Source organism: Peromyscus eremicus, chromosome 3 (assembly GCF_949786415.1).
Source record: "Peromyscus eremicus chromosome 3, PerEre_H2_v1, whole genome shotgun sequence".
Lineage (NCBI taxonomy): Eukaryota > Metazoa > Chordata > Mammalia > Rodentia > Cricetidae > Peromyscus > Peromyscus eremicus.
In genome coordinates, this window is record NC_081418.1 from 43,680,733 (window position 1) to 43,702,303 (window position 21,571).

General features: G+C 48.6%; 1 protein-coding gene across 1 annotated transcript in view; it reads right to left on the reverse strand.

The window, feature by feature from the left end:
• Plxna4 (plexin A4) overlaps positions 1 to 21,571 on the reverse strand; it is a 450,775-nt gene that overhangs the window by 5,493 nt on the left and 423,711 nt on the right. Inside the window, exons 23-26 of the mRNA XM_059257015.1 lie at positions 20,087 to 20,153; positions 19,121 to 19,267; positions 15,963 to 16,122; positions 121 to 224 (exon numbers count right to left, since the gene is read on the reverse strand). Coding sequence (XP_059112998.1) covers positions 121 to 224; positions 15,963 to 16,122; positions 19,121 to 19,267; positions 20,087 to 20,153 — 478 coding nt within the window. The remainder of the gene's footprint in view (positions 1 to 120; positions 225 to 15,962; positions 16,123 to 19,120; positions 19,268 to 20,086; positions 20,154 to 21,571) is intronic.

Here is a 21,571-nt window from a genome sequence, read left to right on the forward strand (position 1 = left end):
GCTTCCCTTGGGTCATCAAGGATTGCTGGTGAAGAATGCACTGGGGACTTGGCATCCAACCTTGAGTGGCTGTCATTTACAACCTGCTTGGCCAGCTCCTGACTTTTGCGGTCCGCTCACCTGGTAGTGGGCTATTGTGTTGAGTCTCTTCCAGTCATTCTCAATCTTGGTGGTGAGATCTTCATCCTGTAGGATCATCCTCGCCCCACTTCCTTGTCTCCACTCTGCAGGGAGAGTGGTGGCAATTTAGAAAGGCCCTCTGGTCCCTCCTGGGAGCATCCTGTGTGCTCCATAGAAGTATCACATACTTCCATATCTCCAGAACACCTTCAGACAGACTAGTGCAAGCGCAAGTCCCTCAAGAGGATGAATTTAAATGTTCTCAAGGCAGAGAGGGCCTGAGCACTAGTTCTGGTCCTAATTTAATGAATTAAGTCAAAAGAAAGGGGGCGGGGCTCATAACAGCACCCATCCTCCCCCGCACCTGTTTGCTGTGAGCATTCACAACATCAGGACAAGCTATGCAGTGTCCATGGGACGAACGAACTAGGAACTCAACAGAACACAAAATGCTCAGCAAAGCGTCGGAAAATGCATGCGGCACCGTCACAGCAGCTCCACTCACTGGCTGTACTGCAAAGTCCATGCGCTGATGAAATCCGTGTTGCAAGTGGACACTCACTATATAGCCCTTCACCTTTTCCCAGTGGTATCCCTTATGGGAAGAGGTGGGGCACCCTTGGAAGAAGACTGGGTAAAGTGTGTGGACCATTCTTATAACCCCCAAACTCCAATCTCCACAAAACTAATGTGGATAATATCCATCTTGGAATCTAGGCAGCACTTAATTATTTTAATATACAGACATACTAAATCCTTACCTCCTTGTCCCCCATTCCACTATCTACACCCCAGGGCCTTACTGATGGATCACACAAAGGGAAGGAACTAAGATCTTGCTTCTCATCAGCTGAAAACCTCTGTCCTGTTTAGCACAGATCACACATGGAAGGAGGAGGATACACTATGATCTTGAAAAACACACGTAGACGTATATGTGCGTGGCAGCTACATGTGCTCACACATGTGTGTGCACACACACCCAAAAGGAATTACAGTCTCTTAAAGTCAAACAGAACATGTGTCCCGGCCAAGAAGCTGCTGGTCTGGCTTCCAGGCAGCCCAGACAGTGCTTCCTGGCTCACAGCTGCTGGCGCTCCCGAGCTGTGCGGAGCACACTGGGCTTGCTCAGAGTGCATGTAGATAGATGCAGGCATCCCTTGCATCACATTGCCTGCCTGGCCTGCCTGAGTTTTTTCCTACAGCCCCAGAGACTCATGTGTTTCCCTCCTGCCAAGGTCAGGCTGTGCCTCCCCTTCTGGCCCCATTTGAGGCACAGAAAGTTCTGTTTCTCCCTACATTGTGTGTGCTGTGGTTAGAACTGTTGGCTCCATCAAGCATGAAATCCAGGCCCAGAAGGGAAGCATCTTGCCCTGGGGGAGGAGCAGAGGGCTCCTGATATCTGAGCCCAGCCTTGCTTTACCAGGGCATCTTGTTTAGCTTAGCACCATGCTAAGACTCAAAGGGATGGTTCAAGTACAGCCTGCTTGCTCACTGGAGTGGAGAAGTTGCTAGAGACGCCTGCCTCTGAAGCCTGTAGATGACTTTGATGAAATCGCTCTTGGTGATTAGGACCTGGGGCTGGAAGGTTGATGTGCAGGAGGGAAGTGCTCTTTGAAACACTTGATGGCCCATGTTTCCATCTATCATTGGGCTACCCTGTTTCTTTCTGCTTTGCTTTTTAATTTCCCTATGTTTCTTCATGCTCTCATGAAGAAACTCTTCCAGAGGAAGAGGAATCTTTATTCTGGTCAAGCTGCTGGTTTGCAGTGCAGTGGACCCCAGTAAAGACCAGCTGGGCTGAGGAACGTGGCTGTGAGTGTCTTCTGCTTGCATGGTGAATGATGCCTGGTGGAGTCAGACGCTGTATGAATGGCATGAGGACACACAAGGGAAACTTTAAGGGACACTGCAGAGGGTGGTCAGCATTCTGCACTTTGGCCTATCAGCTGGGCTGGAGAAGGTGCTCCGTAAGTCCAGCTCCCAGCCCTCAAGCACACTGGGACCCTTTCCAGTAGAGCTACAACAGTCTCAGTGGCATCTGAGCAATGACAACAAGCTACCGATTCTAGACCCCCACGAAGGATTTCCATTGCAAAACTCCCTCTGAAGTTGTGCAATGCACAGCCTGTCCAGACATACTTAGCAGCCATGGTTGTGAGTCTTGTCCAGTAATTATGTAAGCAAATGGGAGTCAGTCCGTTTCCATGCCCCCATTCAAAAAAGTAGGTCAGAAAAAGGCCGTGTCTCCCCAGGGGCACAGACTGTCCTTGGAGTAAGAAATTGATGATGGTAGATGCCTACCAGCAGGGCTCGCATGATACACAGGACACACTTGACAAGTGTTCACTCGATGAACAAATAAGCGAAGAAACAGGCACATGAAGAAAGGGCACTTGTGACTTGGTAATGGTTGCCTGTTCTACAACCAGTAAAGAGAGGACCTCACATAGCAGATGGACAGTGAGTGACAGTTGGGGATGAGCCGTGAACTGCTACTAGCAACCTGGGAGAAAGGATTATGGGAACTGACCTGGTCTTTGATTTTATTGTCCTACATTCCACCAATATTATAACTAGGAAAATGAAAAACAGGTCAGTTCAGGAAGCCAGACACAGAGGCCGTCATGCCTGGCCACTTTTCAGTGTACTCGCCAGCTGAGTTCACACCCAAGGATCTTTCCAGACTCCCTCTTTAGGGGTCACTCAATGTCCCCAAAAGGAGTCCCTGTGCCCTGGGCATGCTCAGTGCAGAGGATGGGTGTGGACACAGCTCAGGTACTGCCACCTCAGGCCAGCCGTGTGTGCTGGGAGGAGGGAGGGAAAGAAGGGGTGGCTTGTAGATTATTGAATCTACTTTTAAACTAAAAAGCAGCTACTTGTCTGTAGTTGTTGGTTTTTTTTTTTTTTAACTCTTTGGGGGCCTGCCACCCAGCTCCCAAATAAATACAGAGTCCTGGTTTGCCTTATTTCTAGCCAATTGTTCTTAAATTATCCCATCTACCTTTTGCCTCTGGGCTTTTACCTTCCTCTATTTTATATACTTTTCTTTCCTTCTTACCCCATGGCTGGTTGTGTGGCTGGGTGGCTGGCCTCTGGTGTCCTCCTCTCCTCCTTTTCTCACTCCTGCCTCCTCTTTCTTCTTCTTCTTCTCCTATTTATTCTCTCTGCCCGCCAGCCCTGCCTATCCTTTCTCTTCTGCCTAGCTATTGGCCATTCAGCTCTTTATTAGACCAATCAGGTATTTTAGACAGGCAAAGTAACACAGCTTTATAGAATTAAACAAATGCAACATAAAAGAATGCAACACAGCTTTGCATCATTAAACAGATATTTTACAACATAAACAAATATAACACCTTTAAAAATAATATTCCACTACACTATTTTACACTGGTATGGATTTTTGTATGTTGATACAAATTTAAGGTTATTTTTGTTATGCTGTATATATGTTTCTATTCTTGTTTAAAGTACTATACCGACGCAGCTCACTTAACAATGTAGTGTAAATTTCTAGTCCTTGAAAGTTATTATTACAAACTGCCAAGGGCGGTGGGAGTATACAGCAGGTGACAACGAGTGTTTGACAAGTTGAACCACCAGATGTATAACTCCCTGATGGGGAGCCCCACCTGGCAAAGCTGTGGGGTCACTGGCTGTGGAAACCAGTTGTTTTCTGTCTGTAACTTTTTCAGGTGCCACTGTAATGCCTCCCTAATAAAAGCACCTATGGGGTTCTGTCCACAGTCCATTGGTAGTGTGCTTTCCATCTTTGGGCACACTTATAGTTGTGGATGATCAGGTTATCATTTCTGTTTAAGCTGTATAATTCTGATGAACAGAAATATTACCAGAATATTCTTCTTTACTGACACAGGAAGGTAACAGTATTCTCAGTCTCAAAGACAGCCTTTTACACATTTTGCAAAGACCTTAGAGCTAGTCCAAAACAGACCAAGCTGCCTCTACAGAATATACACAAAGACTAATTCCCAGGTGTTGTTTATTGCTAAATTAAGGCCAGGCTGTTTACATCAAGACACAGTCCTTGCAATAGCTCTCTTTCTGCACGTACCCTGACTGCTTAAGTTTCAGCTAATTGTTTAATGTCTTGGACCACTCACTAACTTAGAGCTATGTGCATGGGTCAATGTGACATTACTAGCCTAAGAAAAACTACTTATCTTGTGTTTTGAGAATGAGTAGGGCCCTGAAAATGTAACTTATAGTTATCCAGAGTTTGGCTGAGGGTGGAGCAGCAGTGGTGGTGTGGAGAGAGATGGATGTGTAGAGCTATGTGAGAGCTGCTGCAGTGTGTGTGTGTGTGTGTGTGCGCGCGTGTGCTGGGTGAGAGATGAAGAGAAGATTGAGAGAAGTGTGAGGGTGTAAGTGGGTACAAAGAATGAGAGTAAAGAGTGAGTGAATAATGTAGAAGTATGTGTGTGAGAGAGCTGTGTGAAAGAGATGCTACGTAGAGGAGCATCTGTGTAAAGGTGTATGGTGAGAGAACTATGTAAATGAGATGTTTAGGGTAACTGTGGAGATTTGTAATTGTGTGGAGACAAGGAAGATGAAGCTGTATAGAAAAGAGATGTAGAAGAGAAAATGTATGTAAAAGAAAGATGTGTAGCCATGTGAAAAGATGTATGTATCTAAAGATATGTATAGAATGTAGCAGTGTGGAGATATGTAGCTGTGTGGAGACAGAGTCAGAGACCATTCTTAAAATGAAGTGCTGTGGATATCGCTCTGTATAAATAAACACTGATTGGCCAATAGCCAGACAGGAAGTATAGGTGGGACTAACAGAGGAGAATTGAGGAAACAGGAAGGAAAGGGAGAGATTGCCTGGAGCCGCCGCCAGGACAAGGAAGATGTAAGGTACCAATAAGCCACGAGCCACATGGCAAAATAAAGATTAATAGAAATGGGCTAAACATAAGAGTAAGAGCTAGACAATGATAGGCCTGAGCTAATGGCCAAACAGTTTAAATAATGTAAGAGTCTGTGTGTTTATTTTATAAGTGGGTTCCGGGACTGGTGGGACTTGGCGGGAGCTGGAGAGAAATTCTCCAGCTACAATGAAGTGAAAGAGAAAGTTAATATCAGAAAGCATGTGTATTTTCTTATTTTACCAGTCAGATAGATAGCAACTTATTTCTAAATACCCTCAGATAGAAAAAGTCTAGCCTTCACCACCTTCATGGATTTCCTTGCATTACCCTGGAGGTGGCCTTGGAGCAGTCTTTCCACAAGGCCCCCTGATAACAAACTATTTAGGATAATTAAGAAATACAGGTTAGTAGTTAGTCATCTAACAATCAAATTTATGGCCATGTTAGGTATGTTTTCAAGGTCAAACAGATATATTTTAGATAGACAGATGGTCTTCAAACACTTCAGATACATATAGAATATGGCATTTAAGGTGTTTTAATAACATAAGGCTTTTCATGACAGTGAGACATGTCTGCTCCTGGCAGCATCAATCTACATCAAAAAGGATGGTGGCCATCAAAGAACCTCCATAAGGAGCTTGTTTTCATTGTGGCAAAGCTAGCCACTGGAAAAGAAACGGCCTTTGCCTCAACAGCTGACAGTATGCTGTTCAAATTGGACAAGCAGGACATAAAAGGAAGTGACTGGTGAACTTTTCCAAGACAAGGTAGACCAGTCCTTCAAAATTCCTGCTTCACAGAAATATCTGTCAGATATTCCAGGCCTATAGGCCGAAGATGGGTGCCCCAATGTTGCAGAGGAACCTTGGGTGACTTGTCCAGGCAGCCAGCTCTTTCTGCATTTCTATAGTTTTAGAATTTATTTGCTCTGTACTTCCTGATTACTCAAGTAATGTTTTATCCTTCTTGGGCCTCTCATAGAGATTGAAGACTAGATAGTTATATAGTATTCCTTGTTATGAAATTCAGGAAAAAAAGATGTAAAGTTTATAAGGTTGATAAACATAAAAGCTTAAGTTGTTTATCTAAGAAGATGTTTTAAGGTCTAAAAAAGATATTTTTAGGATGGTAATACAAGTTATAATAGAAAATGTTTTATATATAAAACTTTGGACTCACTAAGATAAGATAGATAATATAATACTTTCTCTGAAGTTGCCAAATACAAATGGACTGGATATTAGAAACACAATTCTTACCTGATAATTATTATTATTGCATATAGTTTTACTATGTTAGTGCTAAAACCTTTCCTTTTTATTTACAAAAAGGGGGAAATGTGGGATATTTGTACATTGTGTGAAGATATATTACTGTGATTGGTGTAATAATAAGCTGAATGGCCAATAGGTAGGCAGGAGGTGTAGGTGGGACTTCTGGGCAGAGAGAGAACTCTAGGAAGAAGAAAGGCAGAGTTGCCAGCCAGACACAGAGGAAGCAGGATGGGCAGTATAAAGATAAGGTAACCTGCCTCATGGAAGAACATGGATTAAAAATTATGGGTTAATTTAAGTTACCAGAACTAGTTAGAAACAAGCCTAAGCTAAAGCTGAACTTTCATAATTAATAATAAGTCTCCATGTCATCATTTGTGGACTGCCGGTCCCAACAAGACAATCTGACTACATATGGTATCCAACATGGAGGCTGGAATAACATATCAGGAATCTTTACAGATCTTCCCTTTGGGGGTCACTCAATGTCTACAAAAGGAGTCCCTGTGCTCTGGGCATTCTCAGTGCAGAGGATGGGTGTGGACACAGCTGAGGTACTGCCACCTCAGGCCCGCTGTGTGCTGGGAGGAGGGAGGGAAAGGAAGGGATGGGCTTGTACCCTCATCTGTGGCCAGGCTGATGCTGGCATGTGGCTGTCTTGACTAAACCTCCCACTTGGAGCTTTGGGGATCTGACAGGTCACTGGCTGTTTTCCTTGGGCCTGGAGCTTCCTTTTCCACAATGTCCTGCCATACTGATGGGATGGCCATATGTTTTCCCCACAGCCAAGACACTGGCAAGGATGCTGGGCAGTAGGCAGGCAAGACACACACTTACCACTGATGCCAATGCTTGGCCACAGGGTGGGTCTACGGCTACAGGAAGAGCCTCTGGGCTGCCCAGTCTTACAGTCCCCAACCCAGCCCCACATTTAGGCAGGTGCATCTGTGTGTATCTGGGAGGTGACTACTATTGTCTTTTGTCTCAAACAGTTAGGGATGTCTCCTTAAATACCAATATAAGGACTGTAAGATGGAATTAGGGGCACTTAGCCTTGCTTTCAGAGCCCTTAAGCCTGTTATTTTTGTTACTTCTTACACAGAAAAATTGCTATGTGCTTTTTACCTAAACGATCAGAAAGATTTTTTTTTTTTAAAAAAGAATGAAGTTCTGTGCCATCCCAATCTCCTGTTAATCAAGGAAAACCTGGGGGCTGTGTAGCTGCTGTTGGAAATTCCATTCCTGGGGCCTCTGACAAGGAAGCAATGGCCACCAACTGGCCACAGAGCTGATCTCTGGGTGGAGAGGCGTGTGGGAGTACAACTGGAAGGCACCCCTGAATTCCCAGGCAGACTTGGCCAGGGTCTCCACATTAACCCCACTGGAAAGCTCCATTTCCATTGCGTATCTACACTGACTAACCTTCCATGCTATCCTAGAACCTCCCAGAGGCTGGCTTCTGGCTTCCCATCCATATACTGTTCCATATGTCCAATGACCACCATGTTGAAAACCAAGATTCTGAAGACCCAGAGCTCCACTGTCAGTCATCACCTGGACTCTCACTGCCCCCATCATTCATTCATTTGTTCATTCATTCAGTCACCTCTTCACCAAATAAATATTGAAGATTTCCTGTGAGTTTGGTATGCCTCAGGAAAATCTAACTGTGGACTTGGGCTCAGCCTTCTGGATGTTCTTGTCCTACTTCATGAGCTTGCTCTGAGAGTGTGAGCCATTGAGCTCTAGGGAGGAAGGCAGGCACCATGGAGAGGCCGAATCAAGCCACAGCCAGTTGCTCTCCCTGTCCTATGAGCAGTAGGCGCTCCTGATCTGCAACCTGGGTTCAGAAACCCTTGCCTTATCCAGGAGTCACAAACCTAAGATGAACTTGGGAGGTTGAGTAGGCCTTCCATCATGCTGCATGCACCACTGTCTGTATCAGCTCAGGAGGCCCCTGGGAGGGGCCACCGCTTATTTTGTGCTCTATATTATGGCATGTTCAACATTAGGTGTTTAATAATGCAGAGAAGGAAAAGAGCTCAGGTCTTCAAATCCCTAGTTCCATGCTCTTTGCACCAGATGAGTGTCTACTATAACCTATGATAACTAGTCTTAAAAATACCCTTGGACTGGTGAGATGGCTCAGCAGGTAAGGTGCTTGCCGCCAAGCCTGAAAACCTGAGTTCAATCCCCAGGACACACACTGTGGAAGGAGAGAAGTGAGTCCTTTGAGGTTAAGTCCTCTAACATCCATGTGTGTGATGTAGAACCCATGTGCTTCCCAACCCCACCACATGTACACAAGATAAATAAAATGTCACAAAAATTAAAAAAAAATAAAAACCTCCTCTGTGTGTCCCTGTTTTGCTCTGTATGAGGTGACCATGTCAGGATAGCCAAGGGACAGTGTGACAAGTCAGCCCATGGCAGTGTTCTGGGTGGATGCTGAGACAGATGGGGCTGCCCTAAAAGCCAGTAAGGGTAGGGGAACTCTGCCAGGCACTGAATGAGGTGCCAAGCTCAGTGAGTAACATGATCCTGGGGTCCGGGTAACTCCTGACAATACTTCTGAAGATGAAAACACTGAGCACACCATCTGGAAGAGGTGTGTGATGTGACTACCATGTTGATACGGCAAATGTGGGAAGTCTCAGAGCTCTACTCTCACCATACTACGTCTGTTGTTGGTATGGGGGTCTGGGCAGTGCAGTGCAGGGCAGATAACAAGTGAACAAGACCCTTGTCTTTACTGAGCTCCCCAAGGGGCCTGGATGGAGAAAGGAAGGAGCAGAGTGTGAGCAGAGCCAGGTAAAAAGGGCTGCCCCAGCTAGACTGTGAAGGATAGTATGCCTCTGCCTAGCTAACAAGGGCTGGATATTTTGGTCCAACGTGGCCCTTGTGTGACCCTCACGAATCCGTAAGTATGAATGAGTGGGTTGGAGTAAAAGGCTTGAGGGACTTTGGCTATCAGAAGATGCCCACAAGATCCAGCAGGCCAGGCCATGGTGTGGGAGGTTGAGCCGAAGGCTGTAGGTTGGGGAAAAGGTAAGGGCCGAGGCCAGTCTTGGAGCAATTCGAGCAGAGAGACCTCCCCGCAAAAGGCTGCTTTTCTTCAAGACAGCAACATGAGGGGTTGGCAAAGACAGAAAGGAGACAGGGTACAGATCACAGGAGTGTTCAGGACATGGGCCAGAAGCACTTAGAGCTGCTGATGGAAGATGGGAATGGTGTGTACACACATCTGTAAGGAGGTGTGTGGTTACCAGTGGAGATCCAGGCTCAGAGTGGAGAAGGCATCACCTGACCTGGAAGGGGACACTGCCTCCAAGAGAGCGCCTCGTCAGATGCTATACTGAGGGGTAAAACAGCGCCCACAGTACCTCAGCAGTTCCAGCCCTGGTCCTTGCAGCATTGTCTACAGGTGGGCTCACACATGCATGGATACACACACACACACACACACACACACACACGGGAGGGGGAGAGATGGAGAGACAGACAGACAGAGATAGAGGTAGAGAGGCAGAGAGAAAGGGTGGGGAGCCATAGCAGTATAGCTCATTTCCTCATTTAGTCTAGGCAGGGGATGCTTCCTACTTTATGACAGCCCAGAGCCCGGCTCTCCTGTCTGTGGTCACTCTCGGGCGGTCTTGTCCCAGGAGGCTTCCAAAGGGCTGATGCGGACAGGCAAAGTGAGAAGGAGGTTGCATCAGGAGAGCCAGAGCCTAGAGGCCCCACATTCCAACAGGTACTTCTTCTTCCACCCCCTCGGGCCCTGTGGCAGGCTCTCCCCAGAAGTCCACACTATCCCATCACATAGAACCCATGGGAGACTGGAAAAGGAACAAGATTCTCTTGTGCACACCTGTGAGCAGATGCAAAGGGTCCCGACTCTCTCCATACTCACTCCCCTGAAGGATCTGGGACAGAGACCACAAGCAACTGGAAAAGCTGTGACAGGGTAGTGGGTATGGAGTGAGTGCTCAAGAGGTTAGAAATTTAGTACTTAGTACTATAGGACTGTAATCCTAGCTATGCGTGAGGTCGAGGCAGGAGAATTAGAAGTTCAAAAGTGCCTGAAGACTCTGTCTCAAAGTCAAAAGTAAAAAGAGGTCTGGGGATATAGCTCAGTGGTAGAGGGCTTGTCTGGCATGCACAAGGTCCCACGGTCAATCCCCAGACCTTTGAAAAAACCCAAGAAAGAGTAAGAAAACTGACCCCAGTGTGGGGGATGCGACCATCTAAAACTGTTTTGTTAAAAAGAAGATATCATGATAGCAAGTTCTCAAGTAGAACAGGACTGAACTATGAAATTTAGGGCTCAAGAGGAGTAATTTCAAAAATAGAAATGCAACCTAGGCCTTATAAACTGTGAAGTGCCCTGCCCCGACTAGTCACGTGAGAGGCAAAGGAGAACCTAGCCACAGCTCAGAGGACTTTAGAGCTCAGCGTCTTATGTATGTAAGACAAGCACTATACCACTGACAGCTCTCATTTTCATTTTATACTCAGAGTTAAGGTCTAACAAGATGCCCAGGCTAGCCTTGAACTCAATCTGTAGCCTGGCCATATCTGCCTTGAACTTGGGTCCTGCATCAGCCTCCTCCACAGCTGGGATCACAAGGCTGCACCACCAACCCAAGTTCTGGTGGATATCCTCTGACAGTCTGGCTCCAGACCGTGTGCTGGGTCAAAACAGAATTAAGCAGGCAGGTGGTGGCCACGGGGCGGAAGGAAGGTGACCCTGGCATTCATATGCATGTATCAAGAGAAAATTGCAGGCAGAGCCCTCTCTCACCACAGCTCTGCCCACAGGTCCATGCCCTGCTCCAGGCACCAGGGACAGAGGACAGACTCACTCACAATCCAATTTGTTGTACTTCCACCTTCCAGGGAGGGCGGGTTACGAAGTAAAAAAAGAAGAAATCCCATTATCTTTATCTGTCCTTCCCATCGTTCAGCAGAAAATGCAAACGGGGGAGAGACAGCTGCCATGAACTCTATATTTCACCCAGAAGAGGGTGTATCTTTTATTGCATACAGGGATTTCTTATTTGAAAAAAAATCTATGTTTCAGAATGACCTCAGTGGCAAGACAGAGGTGGGTTGTTAAATATCCAGGGCTATTGACAGAGCGTTAGCTTAAATCAGAGGAATGGCTGGAGGTCACAGGCATTAGCAGAGAGAGAAGAAAGGCCTGTGGAGGAGACCAGGGAAGAAAATGGGTCCTCTCTCCACCTCCCCGCTGTGAGACATGGGCCTAAGCACTGTGCCTCTCTGAGCCGCTGACTCCCCACTTGTGCTAGGAAGCCGAAGGTTAACATTTTTATTCCCTCTGGCGGGTAGAAGGAGGTGTCAAGAAGCATTCCTTATCTCAGAGAGAAAAATGCCCTCTCTGCCCCTGCTGCTATGCTCGCAGTGGTGAGCTTCTCCCAGTGGCCACCACTCCTGGCAGCTAGCTTACAACAGGTATGCCCTGAAGATGGGTGATGCAAGCAGGTCCCTGTCCAGGTTCTCCAGGTAGCCATGGCTATGCACTGATGGGGCCAGCTCATACATGCAGAGTGAAGTGCCTGGAGAACCCCGCACTCTAAAGCCTCTGTCTGTGACTATCTTTCCTTCCATACATCCAACAGGCCATAGTCCAGGCAGACCCTGTGTCCTTCACTTTGGGTCCTGTGATGGTGATGGTAAAATTTATGTGACAACTTGGCAGGACCCTAGTACCAAGACACTTGGCAAAACATTATTTGGCCTATTTGTGTGAGGTATGGGCATGCATATAAGATTAACATTTAAATCCAGGGACGTGGGGTAAAGCAATTACTCTCCAGAATGTGGGTGGGCTTCATCCAATCAGTTGAAGGCCCACAATGAGCAAAGAGCTGGCCATCCATGAGCCAGAGGGGATTCTGTAGGCAGTGGCCCTAAGCTGCTCCCTGGGCCTCTAGCCTTCCAGTGCACCCTGCAGTTTGGACTTGCCAGCCTCCAAAATCGTATGGTCAATTCTGTACAAGATGCGCAGAGAGAGAGAGAGAGAGAGAGAGAGAGAGAGAGAGAGAGAGAGAGAGAGAGAGAGAGAGAGAGAGAGATGCTCTTCAACTTACCCTGAGTCACGCCCAGATAAGCCCATCCTGAGCAGACCATATACGTAAAAATGCATCCTGGCTTACCCCAGCTTAAACACACTAGAGCACTTACAAACCCTACAATTTGTTGGGCCAAGTCATCTGACCACAGCCTGCTTTATCTAACGTGATGAAGATCTCCTGGACAGGGGAGAACACACCACTGGCAGTGAGCAATAGAACACTGAATGGGTGTGCATCATACCACTGTGCAAGTGGTTATTGGCTCTGTTTCCCACGGATCCCTGCCAATCACAACTGCCCACATTACTTTAACATCTGGGGCTGGACAAAGCTCATGGAGAGATGAAGGGAATGCTGGGAAAGTTCCAATCCAAGCAGCCAGGAGTAGACGTGCAGGGGATGGCAGCTATAGGCTGGACCACTGGGAAGATAAAAATACAACTCATGCCAGGCAGGAGTGGGCTGGGGATCGATTTCTTTAGGATGATAATAGAAGTGTTAGAGGGACTTCTTCCTTCCGTCAAGTCTGGGACAGGGGCTGGTCATCTGGGGAGAGGAGGCAGCTTGTGCGACACACCCTCCACTGTGGAAGCAAGAGGCCCAAGGAGATGGGATGGAGGGTGCTCCACTATCTTGGCTCTGTCCGGGGATGACAGGGCCTCAGTCAGTCTGTGTACCAGGTGGCCGGGTAGCCCTTGGCATAGATCGATTTGTGGTAACAATGACATTGTTTTTGATACCTTGATTTAAGCTTTCAAAGCACTTTTATCTCCATGGACCAGTCACCTCACTGCCCTCTCCCCACATGGCCAGGCACAGAAATGACTTTTGGGTATCTAAGGAGGCTTCAATTTCCATGCTTTGCAACCTAGTTTTGGTCTGAAGAAAATCAGAGTTTGGGGGGCTGCTCCAAACTCCTGCTTTAATTTAAAAAAAAAAAAAAAAAAAAAGCAACAGCTGGGCTAAGCAGGGAGGCCCTTGGGGAAACACAGCAGGACACCATCTCTCATGGGACATATCTTGGGTTCACACTGGTGTGACTGAGTCCTGAGTTTACACTAGCTTATGGATCCCTGCTATAACTGTCTTGCTATAGGGTAGTGTGATTCCTCTTAGGGCAACCTGAAGAGCACCGAAGTGGGAGGGGGAGCCTGCTCTAGTACCTGGGTGTGAGTTACTACAGCATGTACTGAGTACTGTAGTACTGAAGACCCACTTGCTTAGAGTAAGGCGAGCTACCACAGTGAGTACTGTAGTACTGGAGACCCTTTCATTTGGAGGGAGGTGGCCTTTGCAGGGCCTCTGCAGCCTATTGGTCAAGGGGACAGCCACTCTCTGGTAGGATTTAGCATCCCTCAGACTCCCTTCTCTCATAAAGGATGGAAGGAAATGATTTCTTTGGATGCTGGAGCCTCCATTCAAGATGGCTTCTAACTGTGGCTGTGAGACATACTATGAGAGGCACGTTACACTTCTTCACTGAAGACATACTTGATAGGTTTGCATCCTCTGATCTCTGAGGGGAGCAATTCTCCAAAACTAGCCAGCAGTTTCTTCCTCTCCCACATTCAGGGTAGGAGGTCTCTAGGAAGAGATTGGTTGTATGCAGCAGCCACTAGCCCCAACACGATCTCTCTAGGACAGCCAGCGTGCACAGGAGGTACACACTTGCTCTGCTTGGAGTTTGATGTAAAATGTTGGTCCCACCCTTCCTGAACTCCATCAGGGCTGAAGCTCACACAGCCACCCACTGGCTTTTAATATAGCAAAGAGCTATCCCCCAGTAGCAACTGAGCCCTACTTGTTCATGTGGAGTAGGATACTGCTTGGCTCCTTATGCAGCCACCCTGTATCCACCTCCTTATGCAGCCACCCTGTTCTCAAGCACAGGACACATGGTCAGTGGTCCCTTTGCATTCCAGCACCCATGCTCTCTACCAGCTCTTCCTAGGCCCTGACTCACTTCACAGATACTGATGCTGAGGATCTGAGGGGTAGCCCCAGCCTGGGCTCATAGATAAAACAACAATACAAATATGGATGCTACCTGGTTATCCCACTCAAGCCATTAGAGAGTACTCTGGAATGGTTTCAGAGAGATTGGCACCACAGCCCTCCATCCTGGAACCATTTTGTTCCCCACAGGTTTTATAGCAGAGGTATTTGCTCCATTAATCTATGGGGCCCCTCATGGCAGCAGACATGGGTTAAATGCATACTGACATACAAGTCCACCCACTTCGAAGGACTAGTGCCCTGGGATACATCCATGGATACACACTCCCAACTCCCCTGGTGAATAGATGCCTCCATGCCCCAAGAACAAGACACCTAAAGACACCTCCCAAGAAGAGGGGCACAGGGTCCTGCATACATCTAGTCTTAAGCCCAGTGAGAGAGGACAGGGTTAAGAGGGGGATATGAGACATTCAAGGAGATAACAGAATATTCTGATGCTCAGGGTTTTTAGGCATCAGAATCTGGGAGGAGGTGGCAGTTGGGGTAGGAGGCTGAAAAATCACCCTGGATTTGAGCAAAATCATAGATGCCCATCTGTCTTATTCGGCTTAGCGGAAGCCAGCTTAGAGGCCAGATGGGTGCTCAGGGCTTCTGGGGGCTCTTCCCACCATGTTGCCAGGACTTCACACTATCCTCACAACCCTCCAGGATCCACAGCCAGTCACAGCCAGTATCCCTTACAGCATTTTCCTCCTCCATGGTGGAGACGCCCCACATAAAGACTTTCAGCGCATCACCCCACTGAACTCTTACTATGAAGTAGTTGCTGTAATGATCTCTACCTCATAGGAAGAACGCACAGATGGTTTAAGTACTTTGGACAAGGTCCTATAGCAAGGACCTAGCGACATTAGGCCTTGCACCCAGGCACCACAACAATGCTCGAATTGCCCCTTTCCATCCTGGTCTCTTCAGAGCCTCCTACAGAAGGCATCCCCAGTATGACACTCTGCAGAGCACTCAGGCAAAGTACAAATGGCCCTGGGTGAAGTGCCCTTGTTTATACAGGCTCTGCCATCTCTTCATGGAACACTCAGATACAGTGTCATCCTGTTCCACAGCAGGCCGTCACATCTCATTTTCCTCTATTCTCTCTCCATCCTTCATGGCTGACCCGGATCCCTTGAGCTGTGAGTATTCAGCAAAAATTATAGGCACAGCACAGAGGGGAGGGAGAGCCTGGAGGGAACAAAGGCAGGATTGAGACCTTGGCCACAGGGACTTGGAAGAGCAGGCTTTGCATTTCCATCCCTCATTTAGATATGACACCTGCAATCCCAGCCCTCAGCCACTCAAAGGACCACAGAGGCATTTCCTGCCAGGAAGGTTTGCCAACAGAGTACCTAGTGACCTTTGCCCCCTCTTCTGTTTGAGGCCCATGGACTTTCTCCCACCAATCCCAAGCAGACTACAAAGGCAAACTCAGCCTGCATCCCTCCACCCACTGCTTCTTCTCTGTTCCCTGAAGCTCAGCTCCACTTACTGCTGACCCAAGCAGGCGCGAAGTGACCAAGACTAGCCACAGGGTTAGCCCTGGGAAGCAGCCCTCTTACCCAGGTCCATGTCTGCAGCCTTGGGCCGGTGGGAACATGGCACATTCTTGAAGATGGCATCCAGGATCTTCTCCTTGACCTGGGTGATGGTGTCACAGTTGAGAATCTTCACTGGGACCTCTGGGCTGTTGGCATTATCTGGACTGGCACAGCTCAGAACCTGAGGGGAACAGGGAGAGGTCACATGGATGAGGACGGTGCGAGAGACTCTCAGATCTCAGCAGCACTCTGGGATCCTTCATGAATGACTCCTCCCCATAGTGGACTATGGAGGGGTCAGAGCAACTCCATCCTGTCCAGAGAGGCAGGATGACCCCATGTCTTCAACATCACTGCAGGAGTATAAGCTGTATCCTCAAACCCCTATCAGGACAGATGCTCTGATTTCCTAAAGGGAACAGTGTTCTATGAAGAAAGTGATGGCAGAGAGAGAGTCTATAACAGAAGAGATACAGAAGTATGCACACATGTGCAGTCCCTCGCTTGTACACCTGTGTGCGAGGGGACACCCCATTAGCATATCTAGACCATTACTCCAAACCCCACTTCATGTACCACTCTTTTTATTATTCCTCTAATACACAATCGCAACTCCCTCCCTCCCTCTCTCCCTCTCCCCGCCCCCCACACGTATGCACTCAAACATACCCTCACACACATGCTCAGTACTAATGAGAAACTGGGCTCCTGTTTTAAAAGATTTAATAGCTTTGGTTTGGGGAAGCCTTTCAGGCTGATTGGGGGCTGCTGGATCTATTAGAAACTTAATGTATTCTTTAAGTATAAAAAGGTGCCCTTTAAAAACTACAGCTTCAGGCCCCCCAAGAGGCCTCCCTGGCTGTGAACCTGCAGTCCTGGTCAGGTGATGAGGCTGCTGCTCATGCACGGCCTCTAGTTCTTATTTCAGAGCGAGGTGGGAAAATTAAAACTGCTTCTCCAGCCGTTTGCTTCCTTTAAGAAGTTCAAAGCGTTCCACTGGCCATCCTCATAGTGGGTTCTTTCTGTATCGCTGATACTTTGGGGCTCCCTGGGTGGATCTCAGGGGAACAGGAAGGGGGTTATGGGAGTATAGGAATGATCAGAGGTTTACAAGAGCCAGGCAGAGAGGCCCGGGTACTGGGGGACTTGAGGCCAGATGTCCCTGGAGCCTGAGCGCTCTGTGACCCTCTCCTTCTCAGAACTTCCACACCCCATGCCCCTCCCAGTAACCATTTCCCAATAGCCCCATCTGGCTTGCAGAACCAGACTCCAGCCCTCCTCCTGCTCCATGTGGTGGTAATCAGAACCCTAGCCCTGGATTCCTGCCTCTCATTAGCAGCTAGACTGCCATGAGCACAAATGGGGAACATGCTTGTTCCATTAAGAAGAAGGGGGTGGGGAACCCTAAATCTATAAAAATCATACTCTCACCTTCAAAATGTCCTGAACTGAAAATATGGGAGGCCAGGCCTCTGAGCTAAATGTCTATGAGGGCCTTCTCCCAGCCACCCCCTCCCTCCTGCTCTGGCCACCATGCTGGCCTGTTGCCAGGCCAGAAATGGGCAGTTCATTCTCCTCTCGGCAGCAATATAGCCTTGTCCAAACTCTTTCCCCAGAAGGGCCGTGAAGCAGAGACTTCAGGGTGATCTCTCACGGCGTGCTCCAGGGCAAGCACCCATCTCCCAGAGTGGAAGCAGTAGCCCACAAAGGAAAGGGCCCCAGGCTCAGAAAAATGTCTTCTACCCCTGGCTCTTAACTGCTTTAGAATCATCCACCTGGCGCTTTCTCTACCAGTTCCCAGAGAGGCTCTAGCCATCTGGTGGACTCCCAGAGAACATTTAGCATTCTATCAGGTTCTGAGAAGGAATGCAGCCTTCAAATAGGCTCCTAGTGGGGGGACTCCTAGACAGCTAGTGGGCTCCCAGGGGACACACATCTAACATTTCGGCAGGTAACCCGGTATGAATCTTATACCCCAGCAAGTTCCCGGATATCTAGCACCCAGGCAGGTAACCTGGCAGGCACGTAGTCTTCTAGTAAACTCCCTGGCAGGTAACCAGGGGAGTGTCTAGCAGTCCAGCAGGCTCGCTGGTGTTGCAATGTAAATCCTAGAGCACTCCCATGGCTGTGCCAACTCAACCTCCATCAGGACAAGGTCACTATCAGCAAATCAGAGCTCCCGGGGCTCCTCCAGTCATTGCATGTCCCCCATACTCCCCACCTTTATATTTGAGCTGCTCAGCAGGAGTCTCTGCTGCTCTGTCTGTCCTGGTGCAAATACCATCTTCCTGCATCACCCCTGGATGGAGAGTCCCCATCCCATGGAGGAGCACCCTTCCCTGCAGCCCTGCCATCTCCAAGCAAAATCACTGCCCATTTCTCTTCCATCCTTTCCAGCCTGTCTTCAGATCTTTCCAACTTAATGATTTCTTCCCATTCTCTGTAAGTCTGTCACCTGACACCAGCCGGGCACAATCTTTCAGCCCGTGGAAATAAAGGCTGCTGCAATTTGGGGACAGAGCATGCTTGTGATCACAGTTCACCGTGTTGCAAGGGGATGGAGGAGGGTGGGACAGGAGACATTTAAAGGTATTCCTCTCTCATTAAGAAATCCATTCAAGCCTCTATTTTTGGAAGGGTGTGTTCCCTCTTCTTCATTTTAATTGCAGTCTGTGACTTTCTTCTGTGAGCCGGGAACTGAGAGGGAGCAGAAGCCTCACTCACAGGCTGTGTCTTTGGGTTCTCAGGAAGTCAATCTATTGGGATTCCCGGGGCCCTTTGAAAGACGGCAATGGGAGAACCAGAGTGGCCTTCCAGAGAGCAGAAATCGCTTTGTTCTGAGGGGCCTGGCCATAGGATCTGAACATGCCTATGCGAGCATCCGTCCCTACCTGCATGACCTCCACCCTCAACCCTACTGGGCCCTGACTACTCAATTCTGCACTTATCTGGAATCACTCTGAAGAGTGACTGAGGTACAGCCGAGCCTCTGAGTACCCTGGTGCATGGGCCACAGGGGGCAGAAGCGGGCACATAGGGGAGCACCTGCCTGGGCCCTACAGCAGACCAAGTTGGAAAGGCGATCTGTTCAGTATTTTCGGCATCCCTTCTTCAGGACAGGCCTGCCCAAGTGCCGAAGCTGACCTACCAGAGCTGAGGGGAGCAGTGAGAGGGCTCACCAGGGTCTTGTACTCGATCTGCTGCCGGATGAGCTTGTCCTCACTCAGGGAGTAGCGGGCCTCTCCTGTGATGGCGTCTATAGGGCCCTTCTCCATCTGCTGCTTGATGGCACAGAACAGGGAGAACAGGGGCTCCCCGGCACACTCCTGCGTGACAGAAGAATCCTCCTATGAGGGTTCAGAGATCCAGGGAATGCAGGCCCACCCCACCGTCCTTGCTTTCCTGGTCCCGCTTGCTTCTTAGCTCCCTTTTCCCATTTCCTCTTCTGTACTCTTCAGATTTGCAGGGGTCCCCACTCTGTGGACCCAGGTGATTCTGTTCCTTCCAGCCACCTGTCCCGAACCTGCCCTTCCTTCCTTCCTTCCTTCCTCCCTTCCTTCCTTCCTTCCTCCCTTCCTTCCTTCCTCCCTCCCTTCCTTCCTTCCTTCCTTCCTTCCTTCCTTCCTTCCGTCCTCCCTTTCTCCTATCCTCTCTGCTCCTTCTCCCACCTCACCCCATCCTGTTTTCTTTGTGAACCAATCAGGTTGGTCCTCTGAAGTTCATAACTGGAAGCCTAGCAGCTCGGCTCTTCTGCCTTCCCAGCACATCCTCAGTTTATCTACAGCAGCATGCCTTGTGTGCCTGCCCTGGAACCCTTAATCAGTACCATAAGTCTGCTATTGGGAGGAAAACAGGAGCTTGGGAGGGGAGAGAAAACTGGGGACTCACAGGTGACTTTTCTTTAGCTAAGAATGGGAATTTAGCTTTAGGACCACATGGAACCCTCTCAGTGGTCCATTGGCCCCTCATGGGAGGAACTAGCCGGGGGTCTCTCTTCAATTCAGTTTCCTGATAATAAAGAGCTACATTTCTTGTGGGGTGGGTGCATCAGGGTCCATAAGAATGGACATAGGAACAGTGGTCTATATCCACTAGGAGAGGAAGAACCATAATAGGCCTGGAAATGTGTCCTCGTCCCATCCTACCTTGAGGAACTTGTAGAGGAGGAAGGTAAACCAATTGGTCAGCATCTTCTCAGCCACTGACTCAGTCCTGGCATCAGTCACCGAAGGAATCAGGGAAAGAAGACAAAAAGGAGTTGGTCAAAGGCTGTGTCTGGGTAGAGTGAGGAAGAACCTGCCACCATCTTGCCGATTACAGTGTCTGGTGACCTAATAATGTACAGGAGAGTCTTATGGCCTGCCAGTCCTCCGGGGCTGAGAACAGAGCTATTTCTGAAAATCTAGAGCTTGGCTTCTGGGCATGCATATGCTGTGTGCCGGTTTTTCCTTGTCTACAGAGGTGCTATCCCATACCACTTCACAGCGATGGCCATGATCTTCACCTGTGCTATCCAGTTGCTGCTGGTTACATGCGGCTACTGAACACTTGAAATGTGGCCAGTGTGTCTGAGGAGCTGGAGTCTGTACACTTTATCGACTGCAATTAGGTGTAAGTCATTATGTGTGGCTGAAGATTTCCTGTTGGATAGGACAACCTTAAAGGAACTTGGGGAGGGACTGATGGATTCCTATTGATAAAGAAAGAAAATCAAAACAAAAGGCAGGGGGATACTAACTGGGCAGGGCATGGGAAAGAAGGTGGCATAGGAAGACGATCATGGTAGAGAGACAAGGTATTCAATATGGAACCTGTTGCTTTATCTTAACTCACAGCCTTGGCAGCCACACAGAGGGGGATCTATAGCTCATCACAGATATGTTAGCATTGTCATATCTCAAAGGCTGCTGCGTACATCTATGGAAAGCTTCTGCCATGGCAGGGAATACTTTTCTTGAGTATAACCCCCATCTTTTATGTCATGAATCAAGCCTACTTACTCCTTCCTTTTGTAAAAGAAAATGCCACTGGGCGGCAGTAGCGCACGCCTTTAATCCCTGCACTTGGGAGGCAGAGGCAAGCGGATCTCTAAGTTCCAGGCCAGCCTGGTCTACAATGTGACTTCCAGGTCAGGCAGGACTCATCAGAGAAACCCTGCCTCGGAAAACCAAAAGAGAAAAGAAGAAAGGAAGAAGCTGCCGTGGCAGCGTCACTGGCTTGAGCTGCACACACTCGGGATTGGAACTCACACTGAGAGTAGTCTGCCAGCCCCAGAGACAAGCTAGCCCGTCTAGACAGGTTTGGTGAATTGAAAATACACAGTTGCTAGAAAATACTGATAACTAAAACCTCCAGGTGTTTAGACAGCTGCTGGTATGCAGTGAAGCCAGGGAACAGAAAGAAGGAAGACTATCGAAGGCTGGGGGCGGGGGTAGGGGCTGGGGGGCGCGGGGTAGGGGCTGGGGGGTGATGGGTAGGGGCTGGGGGTGGGCAGGGTAGGGGCTGGGGGGCAGGGTAGGGGCTGGGGGGCGCAGGGTAGGGGCTGGGGGGCGCAGGGTAGGGGCTGGGGAGCCAGAAAGAACAGAGGGACGTGGGGGAGGAAAGTGCAGGAGCATCCGGGGAGCACAAGT